The sequence below is a fragment of the Myxine glutinosa genome, chromosome 3 (genome assembly GCF_964187855.1).
Source record: "Myxine glutinosa chromosome 3, kmMyxGlut1.1, whole genome shotgun sequence".
NCBI classification, from domain to species: domain Eukaryota; kingdom Metazoa; phylum Chordata; class Myxini; order Myxiniformes; family Myxinidae; genus Myxine; species Myxine glutinosa.
This window is the reverse complement of record NC_136263.1, coordinates 162,286,408-162,303,766: the sequence shown is the minus strand read 5'-3', so window position 1 is coordinate 162,303,766 and position 17,359 is coordinate 162,286,408. Positions and strand designations below refer to the sequence as shown.

The 17,359-nt window shown below is 46.8% G+C and overlaps 1 protein-coding gene across 8 annotated transcripts in view; it reads right to left on the bottom strand.

Moving 5' to 3' along the window:
- The window catches only part of LOC137423087 (kynurenine--oxoglutarate transaminase 3), a 74,248-nt gene that overhangs the window by 25,789 nt on the left and 31,100 nt on the right, over positions 1-17,359 (bottom strand). For all 8 annotated transcript variants that reach the window (XM_068109887.2, XM_078774703.1, XM_068109886.2 and 5 more), the window contains one exon: positions 5,440-5,526. In XM_068109887.2, coding sequence (XP_067965988.2) covers positions 5,440-5,526 — 87 coding nt within the window. The remainder of the gene's footprint in view (positions 1-5,439; positions 5,527-17,359) is intronic.

Below are 17,359 nucleotides of genomic sequence, written 5' to 3'. Positions count from 1 at the left end.
CAAGATGGGGAGAGAGGGGGAAGGACACAAACACAACATTTGAGAGCGGGGACATCAAGAGAAATGTGGGAGGGAGATGGCTTGGGGGGAGGTGGGAGAGGTATAAAACATATGAACACTGCAAGGACTTCTTGGAAAGAAGTTGGGATTTCAAAAAAAAGTGTATCTTGGGTGAATTAGCGGGGTTAGAAAAGATCAAGGTTTTGGATGGGGAATAACTTGCTCCCTAACAGGGAATAAGAGATGGTGGTGAACAGCTGTTTTAAAGACCTGGAGGGAGGAGTGGGATTGAAGGGAGTGGGGGAGTTTGTTCCAGAGGCGGGAGAAAAGGGGAATGAAAGAGTGAAGGTGAGCAGAGAGCCTAGATTTTGGCAGTTTAACCATAAGAGGGTTGCAGGCAGATCTTGTGCGACCTGAAGGAATATTGGGGGGACAGAGCACAGAGAGAGCTGGGGGAGCAAGGCTGGAGAGGAGTCGGTAGAAGACAGAAAGACCACCAACCTGCCTGTGGTGAGTGAGTGAAAGGCCCTTGAAATTAGCTTCATCGCAGGAGATTCCAATGATTCTGAAAGCTTTGGTTTCAACAGCGTGAAGCCGAGCTAGGTGTGAGGCAGGAGCACCGGCCCAGAGGGGGGAACAGTATTCCATTGAGCTGCGGATGAAAGCCTTATATGTGGTGAGGAGCTCAGGTGTGCCAAGGAAGGACTTCGCACGACGGAGGATGCCCAGTCGGCGACTGGTTTTGGAGGCCAGCTTGGAAATGTGGTTTTCCCAAGAAATATCATGGCAGATAGTGAGACCCAAAAGCTTGAGCGACAGAACTTCTTGGAGAGGATTGTTGCGAAAGTAGATGGGAGGGTTTTCCAGTCGGTCTTTTCGGAGAGACATTGTAAGAGTGTGAGATTTGTCAGGATTGAAAGACATGTTCCACTTGTTTGACCAGTCTGTGATTTTGTCCAGGTCTGCAGAGAGTGAGAAGGCTGCAGACTGCCGATCTGAGGGATGAGGAATGGAGCGGCAGATAGTGGAGCCATCAGCAAAGAGATAGAGAGGATTTTCCAGAGAGTCGGAGAGATCATTGATGAAGACCAAAAATAGCACAGGGCCCAGAACACTACCTTGGGGAACTCCAGCCACAACAGGAAGGGGAGATGAGAGAAATCCATTCAGGGCCACACGTTGCCTATGAGCAGAGAGGAAGTCCACAAGCCATGAGTGGAGATTTCCATGGATACCATAGGAGGAGAGTTTGGTGAGCAGAGCTGGGTGCCAGACCGTATTGAAGGCACGTGATATGTCAAGGGAGACAGCTCTGATTTCCTTTTTGGCATTGAGGACCTCCATCCATTGTTGAGACAGCAGAAGCAACATGTCCAGAGTAGGATGACCTGGTCTGAATCCAAATTGATGATCAGAGATCAAGCCATTGGAGAAGAGGAAGGATTTGATATCCGAAGCAATGATGGATTCCATGACTTTGCTGATAATTGGGAGCAGGCTGATTGGTCTGTAGTTGCAAGGATCTGTTTTTGCACCTTTTTTGTGTAAAGCGGTAATGTTTGCTGATTTCGAAGATGCTGGCAGATGACCTTGAGCAAAAGAGAGGGTGAAAAGAACAGAGAGGGGATGAGATAGAACGGCAGAGCAGGATTTTAGGACCCGGGGGCTGATGCCGTCTGGTCCAGTTGCAGAATCAGAGTCGAGGTTTGACAAAAACTTCTCCACCTTGTCAGGAGAGAAGGACACAGAGTCCAGGAGCAGTTGGGTTCGACTGGGAAAGGTGGGAACATAGAGAGATGGGCTATATACTCTCATGGACTAATTAAAGCACATAATCGCAATCTGGATTCGGATTTGAGGATCGGATCCTGTAGAATAAATAAGCATCAATATCTTGAGTGAAATCTGAAAAATTTAACAACATTAGCGATTCTTATAACGAAGTGTATATCACAGACTAATTAAAGCATATAATCAAATTCTGGTTTCGGATTTGAGGATCGGATCCCATACACGTAAGTACCGAAATCTGGAGTGAAATCTGAAAAATTTAACACATTGGTGATTCTTATGTATTTATTTTATTATTTTATTCAGCTTTCAGCAAAGCTGTCCTCTTTCAGGCTAAGTGTTTTCGGCACTCCTTCTCCATATTGCCAAAAGCATGAAACTTAACTTTTTCTAATGGTGCAACAATTATACTGAGTGTAGAAAATATATAGGAATGTGCCCAAAGTGTAATTTTGTTGAGTAAAACGAAAATAATAAACCAGTGGGAATTGAGTACAATTAAAATAATTATTAATTAAGCAGTAGGATCGATGGCAAGGCTTCCGCAATCGCGCCTGTATATTCCGTGGAGACATCTCCGAGTAAGGAAGGCAAAATAAATAAAATTAACAATAAAATTTCAAAGAACGTGGCCTTCCTCCAGCTTTGCCTACGGTCTATTTTATAATTCATTTCCATCCTTTCAAAAGTAGAAAGTACACCGATGGACGAACAAAGGTCTGTTTCAAGGTAAACGTTTGTTCCTTCGGGGTTGTCATTTTTGTATACTTTATGCATCATGTTTATGCTTTACCGCAACTGAATTTTGAACAGGTCGCAGTGCATCGGTCCACTCACAAGTGCTCACATAGGAAGTGTGTGTGTGTGCCATTGGTTGTTATCTCCATTTGTGGGGTTCAGAATGTGGAAATGAGTGAATCCTCCCAAATCTCAACAAAATATCCACCTTCACGTGTGTGTATATATGTGAGAGAGTGAGAGAGTGAGAGAGAGAGAGAGAGAGAGAGAGAGAGAGAGAGAGAGAGAGAGAGTGAGAGAGAGAGAGAGAGAGAGAGAGAGAGAGAGAGAGAGTGAGAGAGAGAGTGAGAGAGAGACTTTTACATCCTTTTATTACAAAAATATCAAAAAGTATATTTTGTAAAACGTATAAATACAACCATTTCACAAAGCATTTCACAAATCAGAGGTAAAAAAACAAGCAAAACCATTTTAAAGGGAACATTTACATGAAGACCATTAGTACATCAAGAAAGGGAACAGGAAAAAAAATAATAAAGTGTTTTGCTCCTCACAAAGAAATCATATCATGCTCGAGGAGTGATCAATCTGTGATCAGCGCACCATTTTGCACAGAGCAAAGCGCATTATTCAATGCCCATATACTTTTGAAGATCAATACTTTATCCATATATGTATAGAAACAAAATTCTGTTTTAATCCGGGCAAAAACAAGTCCTTTAAAACAGGCCGGGAGGTTATCTGTACATCTTGTAGGATTTTCAATTTGCATTTTCCTCGTGCGATATATTGCTTTCTTTGCCATGGCAACGAGAAAGTTCGCTAGGGCCACTTCTATTTGGTGTGTGTTTGAGGCAAAGCAAAAAATGAAAGAATTCAAAGTAAAGTTTAAAGAAAGCTTCATGCACATTTCATGCAGCAAACCAAATAAAGGAATCAAGCGTGCACATTCAACATAAGCATGTGACACGGTCTCAAGAGCACCACAGAAGGGACAATGGTCAGATATTTCAGAAGAAAAAACATGCAAGAGCTTATTGGTGGGTAATACCCAATGTGCCAACCTCCACGACAGGTCGGCAGTTTTCTTTGGAATAAGTATGTGATAATAGGCTTTCCAGTTAGGATGGAAGAGAGAGAGAGAGAGAGAGAGAGAGAGAGAGAGAGAGAGAGAGAGAGAGTGTGTGTGTGTGTGTGTATTTAAGTTGGTGGTGCTTGCTATCTCCACACGTGAATGGGTTTCAGGGGATGGAACAGAGACCGACAAGGTTTCAAAGTATCCACCTCCATTGTGTGTGTGTGTGTGTGTGTGTGTGTGTGTGTGTGTGTGTGTGTGTGTGTGTGTGTGTGTGTGTGTGTGTGTGTGTGTGTATCTGTTTGTGTCTCCAACTTAAAATCGGAAATGGTATTTTACCCCATGAAATTTTGTGCCTTTGGCCAATGGGTATACACCATAAACACCTGTAGTCATTGGGTAAATGTACAGGTGGTAGAGCTCGGAGCTCAGCTGTGTAAGGGATGTTGTGATTATCCATATGCAGCCCGTGGTTTCTGGTTGCATCATTTTCTGGAAACGCAGCAAGTGTGTGTGTGTGGACTTTAGGCATCACATATCATTCTCTTTGCTAACCCCCTCCTCCTCTCACCTTCCTCTCTCTTTTTTTTTTTTTCTCTGTCTCTGCCTTTCCTCACTCTCTTGCTCTCTCTCTCCCCTGCCCCACCCCATACCCACCCCTCTCATCCCCCTCTCTCTCTCTTTCCCCACCCCCCTCTCTCTCTCCCCCACACCCACCTCTGTCCCTCCCTCATCCCCCCCCCCCCCCCACTCTCTCAACTCCCTCCCCACCCCCCCCTCTCTCTCTCTCTCTCTCTCTCTCTCTCTCTCTCTCTCTCTCTATACCCTCCTCTCTCTCTCATTCTCTCCCTCCCCCACCCCTCTCTGTCTCTCCCACTCTCCCTCCTCCCTCTTCCCTCCCCATACCTTCTTGCTCCCTAACAGATTTCTAACAACATATTAAAATCGACATACCACTGCTTTACAATAATGATAAAGTTCATAAAATAAAAATATTCAAGAGAAAATACAACCTTAAAAATAAAAAAATAATAACCTCAAAAAAATAAATAAATAAACAACAACAAATACCACTGAAGAAACTGAAAGCACATATGGTAGCACAAATTGAACAGGGTGAAACTGTATAATGCTCCCCTGATATATCCACTATCCACAACCTCTGAGTCCCCCTCCCACCATCCCCCCAATCTCCCACTCCCATCCAACACTCAGTTTCAAAGCAGACCTCCTGGGTGGCTATAATAAGCCAAATGTTGCTGCAGGACACAGCCTGGAGTCCACCACAGTGCTCTGAAGTTAGTGTAGCCAACGATCCATATATGGGTTACATGATATAGGAAAGCAGTGTGATCCACATGGGTCACCTTGCTGTATAGCAATGTATTCAACGACCCCCTTCCCTCCCCCCCCACTCCCCCTCCTCACCCCACCTCCCCCGATTAAACATTTTAAAGTGGTACAATTGGTCAAATTATTAAGAGAATATCTGTCAATCTTCAATAAAGTTATTTCACAAACAAACAAAGGACATGTTGCTTTAATATCCTTTATATTTCCTCAATAACTTCTCTAATATAAGTATATATATTTGAAGAAGAGGGAGTTTTGCACATATTGATATAATCAACAGAATTGTATCTATAATGTTTATTGTCACTGTAAATACCATCGTTTTGGTAGAACCTGTTATCAAGCCACACAAGTTGAAGTTCAAGTTTGTTCGACCGTGATCATGTAAAGTGTGTTTAGAATTTTTTAAATTAAACCGTACATAATATTTTTAGATTGGAATTTTTTTTCACCAAGGTAATCAATTTTCAAAGGTAACTCACTGGTCTCAGTGGAACAAACACAGGAATTCCTCCAGCCATCTTCACCATCGGCTCATAACAGTCAAAATAGGGCTCGATAATGATCACCTGTCGTGGAACAACAACATGGGTAAAAGCATTGCAAACCCAGAGGGGAAGATAAGAAAACAATCCCAATGGTCCTCAATCCTACACCGACATATGCAATTATACACATTGTATCAAGGTAGTGGGAAAGTAGTAAACGTTGAAGAGCCATGTGCAGGGATGTATACAGTAGCGGACTGGGTCTTAAAACCGGCCCGGGCATCCTTCACCTAGGTCGGCCCATTATTCATTTATATGTTGCTTATCTGAGAAAATAGACGAAATGCTTGAAAAAAAAAACCTAAATGAAATCCACTAAAAATTACATTTATTTTCAGTAACACGAGCACGTCATGTCTGAGAGAGTAGGTGCCTGCGCAGTTCGCTGCTTCTGGCAGCCACACCATCAATGATATCCTTAGTTTCATTTCAAGTTTGGCCAGGATCCCTTTTTCCACAAACATCAACATGAACGCCTCAAGATGTTCTTGTGTCATTGTACTTCGCAGACGGCTTTTGATTCTCTTCAAACAGAGAAAGACCGTTCACATGCCACTTGTGACACAGGCAGCGTTAGCAGCAGCTTGTAGGCAAGCCCAATGCTCTTGTAGGCATCATATCAGTCAAGAGGTTCAACTTGAGGAGCACCTTGTAGCAGCAGAGAGGACAGGCTTTACATGACTTACATGTACTTGACAGAGTCTTCCTGTCCTGTTCAGACTCACTGTCCTCCTGCACTGTATAAGCATCTGCTACTGATTGTTTCAGTGTTGACCATTGTTCTCCAAGGCTTCGCAGTTCTTTTCGTAGTTGTTCCACAGTGACACCATCATCAAATCTCAGCAAATGTTTATGCAGCTCTTCCATAGCTCCCGATGGCACTTGATCAAAGTTCCTTGGGTGAAGAAGTGAGAGATCAGCATGCAATGTTGATGTTGCTGATCTGTCAAACCGCTGCTCAATGCTGCTCACAATAGTGTCCACTATTCGGTTGGACCAATTTACACAATAGTGTCCAATTTAGCATCGTAAGTCAGTTCGCGACATTGTTATCAATACTAGATCAGTAGTCAGTAGACCTATCTAAACTTACTAGGCCTATCGGCTCAAAATCCTTTTAACTGCTGACTTGGTAGTTTTTACAATGAAGGAAACACGTTTCGGGAGTACATACGACATAGCGATTGTGAATGTAACAGCTCTGAGGCGTCTTTCGCTTAGCATCGCAGTGATGACGAGCACCAACATGACGGCTGTAATATTAAAATCTGGCTTCAAACCCCCTCACAGCCCAAAGCCTTCAACCAGACATATTAACATGCTCCTCCCCCTTCATTCCCATTCTTCAAAGCAAAGCGGTAAAAATTGTTGTATCGCCATTATATATTAAGACTTAAGAGCAACGGTACCCGCCCTAAGGGCGGGGCTTCAAATGGGAGACGCGATTTATTTTAACATCCGTTAAATATCACACGCAAATCATCAAAATCTAAACAGTATTTTTACAATTTCAATTTTAAAAACCACATCACTGTTCATATCGGTAAATATTATTCCATCGTGTTTCAAATCGTGATTAGTCATATCAACTGTACGCTTTTTTTTAGGAAAAAGAATTGAATGATTTTGTATGGTACCTCTTCTTCAGCTTAGAACTTCAGGATAGACGACATTGCTGATAAACGTTCCTTTTCTCTCTTTGAAATTCTTGGCAAACATTTTTATATTGTCACTGCTGCCAACGCGACGCCATGGCATTATTCAATAACAATCATTCATTCATTCATTCATTTAATGATCATTAAACATTATTCTGGCGCTCATTAAACATTAAACGTTCATTAAACATTAAAGGTTCATTAAACGATTACGAAAACAAAAACGAAAAACATTACGAAATTACGTTCACACCGTCACATCAAACACGACCGTGAACACAAAAGTCACAAACTTCGTCACAAACGTTACGTTACGTAATTCAAACCGTGAACACATCGAATATCGGAGAGCCCATTGCGCAAACGATTTGTTTTCTCTGGTACGTGTTTCTGGGCGGGTACCGTTTCAGATAAACCGGTAAAATGCCTCCCAAACGGAAAGCCTCATTAACGAAAACGCCCAAGGAAGCTGTTGCAAGAAAGAAGGCTCGCCAAGACGAGGACGTGACACAGCTGCACACCAGTCTCGGAGGCAGTCCGAAGAATACCGATCTGGTGAATAAGGACGTAACACAGCTGCACACCAGTCTCGGAGGCAGTCCGAAGAATACCGATCTGGTGAATAAGGACGTGACACAGCTGCACACCAGTCTCGGAGGCAGTCCGAGGAATACAGATCTGGTGAATAAGGACGTGACACAGCTGCACACCAGTCTCGGAGGCAGTCCGAGGAATACAGATCTGATGAACAAGGACGTGACACAGCTGCACAACAGTCTCGGAGGCAGTCCGAGGAATACAGATCTGGTGAACAAGATCGTGACACAGCTGCACACCAGTCTCGGAGGCAGTCCGAGGAATACAGATCTGATGAACAAGGACGTAACACAGCTGCACAACAGTCTCGGGGGCAGTCTGAGGAATACAGATCTGGTGAACAAGATCGTGACACAGCTGCACAACAGTCTCGGAGGCAGTCCGAGGAATACAGATCTGGTGAACAAGATCGTGACACAGCTGCACACCAGTCTCGGAGGCAGTCCGAGGAATACAGATCTGATGAACAAGGACGTAACACAGCTGCACAACAGTCTCGGGGGCAGTCCGAGGAATACAGATCTGATGAACAAGGACGTGACACAGCTGCACACCAGTCTCGGGGGCAGTCTGAGGAATACAGATCTGGTGAACAAGATCGTGACACAGCTGCACACCAGTCTCGGAGGCAGTCCGAAGAATACCGATCTGGTGAATAAGGACGTGACACAGCTGCACACCAGTCTCGGAGGCAGTCCGAAGAATACCGATCTGGTGAATAAGGACGTGACACAGCTGCACACCAGTCTCGGAGGCAGTCCGAGGAATACAGATCTGATGAACAAGGACGTGACACAGCTGCACAACAGTCTCGGAGGCAGTCCGAGGAATACAGATCTGGTGAACAAGATCGTGACACAGCTGCACACCAGTCTCGGAGGCAGTCCGAAGAATACAGATCTGATGAACAAGGACGTAACACAGCTGCACAACAGTCTCGGGGGCAGTCCGAGGAATACAGATCTGGTGAACAAGATCGTGACACAGCTGCACACCAGTCTCGGAGGCAGTCCGAGGAATACAGATGTGGTGAACAAGGACGTAACACAGCTGCACACCAGTCTCGGAGGCAGTCTGAGGAATACAGATGTGGTGAACAAGATCGTGACACAGCTGCACACCAGTCTCGGAGGCAGTCTGAGGAATACAGATCTGGTGAACAAGATCGTGACACAGCTGCACACCAGTCTCGGAGGCAGTCCGAGGAATACAGATCTGATGAACAAGGACGTGACACAGCTGCACACCAGTCTCAGAGGCAGTCCGAGGAATACAGATGTGGTGAACAAGATCGTGACACAGCTGCACACCAGTCTCGGAGGCAGTCTGAGGAATACAGATCTGGTGAACAAGATCGTGACACAGCTGCACACCAGTCTCGGAGGCAGTCCGAGGAATACAGATCTGATGAACAAGGACGTGACACAGCTGCACACCAGTCTCGGAGGCAGTCTGAGGAATACAGATCTGGTGAACAAGATCGTGACACAGCTGCACACCAGTCTCGGAGGCAGTCCGAGGAATACAGATGTGGTGAACAAGGACGTAACACAGCTGCACACCAGTCTCGGAGGCAGTCTGAGGAATACAGATCTGGTGAACAAGATCGTGACACAGCTGCACACCAGTCTCGGAGGCAGTCCGAGGAATACAGATGTGGTGAACAAGATCGTGACACAGCTGCACACCAGTCTCGGAGGCAGTCCGAGGAATACAGATGTGGTGAACAAGGACGTGACACAGCTGCACACCAGTCTCGGAGGCAGTCTGAGGAATACAGATCTGATGAACAAGGACGTAACACAGCTGCACACCAGTCTCGGAGGCAGTCCGAGGAATACAGATCTGATGAACAAGGACGTGACACAGCTGCACACCAGTCTCGGGGGCAGTCCGAGGAATACAGATCTGATGAACAAGGACGTGACACAGCTGCACACCAGTCTCGGAGGCAGTCTGAGGAATACAGATCTGATGAACAAGGACGTAACACAGCTGCACACCAGTCTCGGAGGCAGTCTGAGGAATACAGATCTGGTGAACAAGATCGTGACACAGCTGCACACCAGTCTCGGAGGCAGTCCGAGGAATACAGATCTGGTGAACAAGATCATGACACAGCTGCACACCAGTCTCGGAGGCAGTCCGAGGAATACAGATGTGGTGAACAAGATCGTGACACAGCTGCACACCACTCTCGGAGGCAGTCTGAGGAATACAGATCTGGTGAACAAGATCGTGACACAGCTGCACACCAGTCTCGGAGGCAGTCCGAGGAATACAGATCTGATGAACAAGGACGTGACACAGCTGCACACCAGTCTCGGAGGCAGTCTGAGGAATACAGATCTGGTGAACAAGATCGTGACACAGCTGCACACCAGTCTCGGAGGCAGTCCGAGGAATACAGATGTGGTGAACAAGGACGTAACACAGCTGCACACCAGTCTCGGAGGCAGTCTGAGGAATACAGATCTGGTGAACAAGATCGTGACACAGCTGCACACCAGTCTCGGAGGCAGTCCGAGGAATACAGATGTGGTGAACAAGATCGTGACACAGCTGCACACCAGTCTCGGAGGCAGTCCGAGGAATACAGATGTGGTGAACAAGGACGTGACACAGCTGCACACCAGTCTCGGAGGCAGTCTGAGGAATACAGATCTGATGAACAAGGACGTAACACAGCTGCACACCAGTCTCGGAGGCAGTCCGAGGAATACAGATCTGATGAACAAGGACGTGACACAGCTGCACACCAGTCTCGGGGGCAGTCCGAGGAATACAGATCTGATGAACAAGGACGTGACACAGCTGCACACCAGTCTCGGAGGCAGTCTGAGGAATACAGAGCTGATGAACAAGGACGTAACACAGCTGCACACCAGTCTCGGAGGCAGTCTGAGGAATACAGATCTGGTGAACAAGATCGTGACACAGCTGCACACCAGTCTCGGAGGCAGTCCGAAGAATACAGATCTGGTGAACAAGATCGTGACACAGCTGCACACCAGTCTCGGAGGCAGTCCGAGGAATACAGATCTGGTGAACAAGATCGTGACACAGCTGCACACCAGTCTCGGAGGCAGTCTGAGGAATACAGATCTGATGAACAAGGACGTAACACAGCTGCACACCAGTCTCGGAGGCAGTATGAGGAATACAGATCTGGTGAACAAGATCGTGACACAGCTGCACACCAGTCTCGGAGGCAGTCCGAGGAATACAGATGTGGTGAACAAGGACGTGACACAGCTGCACACCAGTCTCGGAGGCAGTCTGAGGAATACAGATCTGGTGAACAAGATCGTGACACAGCTGCACACCAGTCTCGGAGGCAGTCCGAGGAATACAGATCTGGTGAACAACATCGTGACACAGCTGCACACCAGTCTCGGAGCACAGTGATGTGGATTTTATTGAAAGTCTAACGATACTGTTTAGATTTTGATGATTTGCGTGTGATATGATTTAACGGATGTTTATATAAATCGTGTAAAATAAAAAAGCCTCAATTTCTGATATTTTGCCTTTTCATTGGAACCTACCGTTGCTAGTAATTATAATGCCCTTTTGACCTTTTGATTTTTAGCGGGGAATCCCCGGAGATGGAGGCAGAAGTTTTCCGTGACAATTTTTTTTTTCAGCAGTTTTTTATCCAGCCCAGCGGCCCATTTTTTACCCAGCGGTCCCAGCCCACCGGGCATTGCCCAAATGCCCTATGGCCAGTCCGCCCATGGATGTATAAGGAAGGAGGGTCAAGGGTTAAATGGTGAGAAAAATAGGAAGAGTAAGTTGTTTGCAATACCATATAATCCTGCCCATGACTAGTAATAGTTAAATCAATACAATACTTCACTCATATTGTTGGACGACACTCTGTGCAATTCAGAAGAAAAAAAAGTTGAAAGTTAAAAAAAAAGTTTAAGTTTAATACATTTGAGTTGTTATATTTAAGGTACTAGCAGAGTCCCTGCCCTATGGGCGATCTTGTTGCAAGCATGTGTTACGTGGTCCTCCCGGTGACTACCTGGTCTCGGTGACCCCCGGACCGTGAGAGGAACTCCGCCAGAAAGATCTATGATTTAGGCGCTTCCGTAGCGCAATCAATATGCAAGACACAATAATTCAAGTCAATAAGAAACCCCACACCATGGATCCGGATTACTCAATAATGTATTCCCCAATCAATCAACCCATCAACAATCAATCACCAATATTATTAAGATGGCCATCTTGTATATTTCCCCCCTTTCCCCACTCACGACCCCTCAATGGTCACTGTCCCTCACAATGTCTCTGGGCCCCTCCAGACCAAAGTGAAGGTTGACTTCTCCGCACACGGGCGGTTGAACGAACCCCTGGCGGACGTGCTCCAAACGTGCACGTCGCATACCGGGGACAGCTGCTGCAGCGCCCACCTCCTTGCCAAGCAAAGCGGGCAAAGCAAAAGCGCGGCTTGCACAGCGCGCGAGGCCCAAGGTGCGACCCGTACGCGTCCTTGTAGACGTTGAGGCGAACTGTGCCGGACGCTTGGTTCCGTGCACGAACCCACGGCAACTTGACGTGTAACCGGTAATTACCCCGCACAGGTAACTCCTCTCACCAGACAGGCTTTCAAACGCAGCGTTCCCCACGCTGCTCAATATCGACACCGCTCGCGTCGGAGCTGGGCGAGGAAGAAGAAGATCGCCGCTTCTCCCGGACCTCGTGTCTCTTCTTCTTCCGTTTCCGGTCTCCTTTTCCCCAGAAGGGCTCCTGACCCTTTAATCACAACAACCTTTAATCGAATAAACATTAATAAGCAATGACCTGAATAGTAATTCACATAAATTCACATAAATCCGTAACACTCCCCCCCTTCAAGGAAGAAAGTTTGAACCTAGCGAAAACTTTCTTTGCCGGCCAACTTTGATAAACAAACCAGATAACTCACAACCCCAAATCATCAGTTCCCCCCGGGCACAATTATCACTTAAAAATAAAGCAACAATATTTCACAAAACCCCTAGATTAATTCACTCTGGACCAAGCGTCAACCACTTCTAGTTTCTCTTGAATGACAGTTAAGAGGTGGTGACCAAAGCCCCAAAGTTAAACCTCTCGATAGCACTTTTTCGGGAGGCCCAGCTGAGTATTCCCTACATGGACGCCTTAAGGAATGTGGAGTTCACGGTTAGTCCGGGGAGGAAAGTTCATTACATGGACGCCTTTAAGAACGTGGAGTTCACGGTTAGTCCGTGCAGGAAAGTTCACTACCTGGACGCCTTTAAGAACGTGGCGTTCACGGTTAGTCCGTGTAGGAGCCCCGGCTCGGCGGCTCCACCGTATATAGTGCTTCAACTTCTCCAGACTCCTAACAGTTATGGTGGGACCCCTTGTCCCAGCTGTTACCTGACTGGCGGTCTCCTTCTCGGCCAGTGCTCTGACATTCATTCTTTCGGGAGGTGCCGTAACTCTGGGAGCCTCCATAGTAATATCGGCTGCTGCCAACCCCAAAACTACCACCAAGTTGTCCTCTTCTGTAGACCTCTCGACGCCTACGAAATGCCTTCCCTACTGTTATGGTCCGACCCTCCAAATCCTTACCATTCCAATTCTTCTCTGCCTCTCTGGCGTCTTTTGTGCTTGCAAACGTGACAAAGCCGAACCCTCTTGACCGTTGCGTTTCCCTGTCTTTTACCACCCGCACTTCCACCAGCGGCCCATATCTGTTGAAGACAGAGGTCAGAACTTCTTCCTCTGTGTTGAAGTTCAGTCCCCCTACAAATAACTTGGAACTTTTGTCGCCATCCCGAGCTGGGGTGGTGTTATTTCCCCTGCGGTGCTCTTTACGCACCCTCGGGTTACCATAAATTTGCCCCCCAGCCAAATCATTCCCGATAATCACAGATACTCCCTCTACAGGAAGCGTGGCTTGTAAACCGACGGTGACCTGTCCTGACACCAAATCGGTTTCCAAATGGATGACATGAAGTGGGGCACTAACACAGCCACCGATCCCTTGTAACCGAACACTATCACCAGTTGCGGTACTCTTTGACAATGGCAAAATGCCTTCAAGCATTAAGGATTGATGGGCTCCTGTGTCCCTCAATACCCTAACAGGTCTTGGGTTAGTCACGTCTCCCTCGAGTGAGACCAACCCCTCATAAATAAATGGTTGGTAACTCTTCTGTGGGCGATTTCTTACGCTTGCCATCGCATTCGGAGTTGTAATAGTCGGACTCCGCTCTGGGTTTTCCCTTTTCATGAGGTAACAACTGGACATCAAGTGTCCAGGTTTTTTGCAAAAGGCGCAAGTAGGCCCGGAGGAAAAACTCGTGGTCTGCCTCGGGCCCCCCGGGAAATAAGTTTGTCTTGGGCCCGTAGCCCACTGATTTCGAACAGTTGGGGTATCCGCGTTGTCCCCATAATCCTCTCGAGGCCGCCGCCATGTATTGTCGTTCTCCGCACCGGGTGTTCCATAACTCCCCTGCTGAAGTCTAGGCGAGGAGCTAGGTGTGTGGACCCCTATCCGGTGTGTTAAGGCATAATCATCTGCCATGGTGGCTGCGTCCCACAACTTTGGTACTTTCTTTTCCTGCAGGTACACTTTGATGTCCTCGTGGACACACTGTTGAAATTCCTCCACCAGCATCAGGTCACGCAATGCTTTGAAGTCGTTCCCGACTCCTTTTGACTCACACCACCGATCAAACATGTTTTCTTTCACTCTGGCAAACTCCACATGGGTCTCACTCTCCCTCTTCCTGGCATTCCTGAATTTTTGCCGGTAAGCTTCAGGAACCAACTCGTAGGCTTTGAGGATGTGCTTCTTCAATACCTTATAATCTGCACATTGGTCCATTGGTAGTGCCGAATAAATCTCTTGAGCTTTACCCACCAGCACACTTTGCACTCATATGGTCCAGGCCTCCTCCGGCCAGTTTAACTGTCGAGCCACTTTCTCAAAGTGTGGAAAAAATAGAGTGACTTCCTTTTCACTGAAGGGTGGAACCAGCCTCACATGTCTGCCCACCTCCCAGGTGTTCTGGCTAGGTGTCGACCCCGTCAGCAAGGGTGGTACCTCTCCCCGTTCTCTCATTAAATCCAGCTCCTTGAATTTAATTTCTTGCTGAAGCGCCAGATCACGTTCCTTCAACTCCCTTTCGGCTTTTCTCTCCTCTGCTTCGAGTTCCCTGGCAGCTCTCCTCTCCTCTGCTTTTCTCCCTTCTAACCTTTCCTGGAGTTCTCGTTCCACTCTCCTTTCCTCTGCTTGTTTCTCTTCTCTCCTCTCTTCTGCTTTCCTTTCTTCTTCTGCTCTTTCCTTTTCTGCTTTCCTTTCTTCTTCTGCTCTTTCCTTTTCTGCTTTCCTTTCTTCTTCTGCTCTTTCCTTTTCTGCTTTCCTTTCTTCTTCTGCTCTTTCCTTTTCTGCTTTCCTTTCTTCTTCTTTTAACCTTTCCTGGAGTTCTCATTCCACTCTCCTTTCCTCTGCTTGTTTCTCTTCTCTCCTCTCTTCTGCTTTCCTTTCTTCTTCTGCTCTTTCCTTTTCTGCTTTCCTTTCTTCTACTTTTAACCTTTCCTGGAGTTCTCGTTCCACTCTCCTTTCCTCTGCTTGTTTCTCTTCTCTCCTCTCTTCTGCTTTCCTTTCCTCTTCTGCTCTTTCCTTTTCTGCTTTCCTTTCTTCTTCTTTGATCCGTTCCTGGCTCCGTAATTGCAACTCCAGTTTCCGGAGCTCAACGTCTTCTGGTTCTTCGGGTAGCCACTCCCAGGCTAACTCGTCCCATGTTCCTAATCCCACCATAGACTGTATCACCGTGGTCTGCAACTCTGCCTTCCTCAAATTAGTTCGGACCTCCAAGTTAAAATGTTTGGCCAATTTCAAGAGGTCCGATTTTAGTAATGCTCGGAACTGTGCCTCACTAGGGGTTACCGCAAAGTTCTGTGCCACAAACGCCATGGTGACTACTGGTAACACCTGTTAACCTTCACCCCAGAAATTTCCAACAAAGAAAAGCAACAGTATTACTATTATTGCTATTGTTTTTTTGTTTTTTTTGTTGTTGTTGTTGTTGTTTTGTCGACAGAGCAAAACAATTTTGGGAACGTTGGAAAAGTTCCCACTCTTGGGAATTCTTTCCCAGACTAAAATTTAGAAAATTTTATAGATCCCGGACGTAGACCCAATTGCGACTCCGCAAATTGTAATCCCGGACGAGCCCCCAATTTCTGTTACGTGGTCCTCCCGGTGACTACCTGGTCTCGGTGACCCCCGGACCGTGAGAGGAACTCCGCCAGAAAGATCTATGATTTAGGCGCTTCCGTAGCGCAATCAATATGCAAGACACAATAATTCAAGTCGATAAGAAACCCCACACCATGGATCCGGATTACTCAATAATGTATTCCCCAATCAATCAACCCATCAACAATCAATCACCAATATTATTAAGATGGCCATCTTGTATATTTCCCCCCTTTCCCCACTCACGACCCCTCAATGGTCACTGTCCCTCACAATGTCTCTGGGCCCCTCCAGACCAAAGTGAAGGTCGACTTCTCCGCACACGGGCGGTTGAACGAACCCCTGGCGGACGTGCTCCATACGTGCACGTCGCGTACCGGGGACAGCTGCTGCAGCGCCCACCTCCTTGCCAAGCAAAGCGGGCAAAGCAAAAGCGCGGCTTGCACAGCGCGCGAGGCCCAAGGTGCGACCCGTACGCGTCCTTGTAGACGTTGAGGCGAACTGTGCCGGACGCTTGGTTCCGTGCACGAACACACGGCAACTTGACGTGTAACCGGTAATTACCCCGCACAGGTAACTCCTCTCGCCAGACGGGCTTTCAAACGCAGCGTTCCCCACGCTGCTCAATATCGACACCGCTCGCGTCGGAGCTGGGCGAGGAAGAAGAAGATCGCCGCTTCTCCCGGACCTCGTGTCTCTTCTTCTTCCGTTTCCGGTCTCCTTTTCCCCAGAAGGGCTCCTGACCCTTTAATCACAACAACCTTTAATCGAATAAACATTAATAAGCAATGACCTGAATAGTAATTCACATAAATTCACATAAATCCGTAACACATGCAACATGTTCTTCTGACACATACCTTTATTTGGGCGGTGTATAGGCAACTGACAGCGGCCTCAATCTCTCCCGAAAGTAAAAAATAAAAATAACCCGGGTTACGTGGATGAAGAAAAAAAACATGCCGACTGCTTATAATTAAAAACATCTCTGGAAAACATGGGGACAGGAATACTGCACGTACTGTAAAGGATGAAATTTGTAATACCCTCTTCCACCTGGAGGTGGTGTTACATGATACATATTTACATAGACAATTTGCATCCCTCTGCCCCCATCCTTTGCTAACCCCCGCTCTAGCAGGGAAAATGGCCTTAAAATGCATGTTGTTTGTTGTTGTTGCCCCCAAGACCTCCCGGTGTATACCCTGGTTTAGAATAGGTACACCGGATCCCTGCGTGTCGTAAGAGGCGACTAAGAGGGTTGGCGTCAGGAAGGGCATCCGGCCATAAAAACATTGCCTCAAAAAGAGAACCATGCCAATTACAACTACATATGGGCAGGGTACAGCCCGAAGTGGAGATCGGTTTCTGA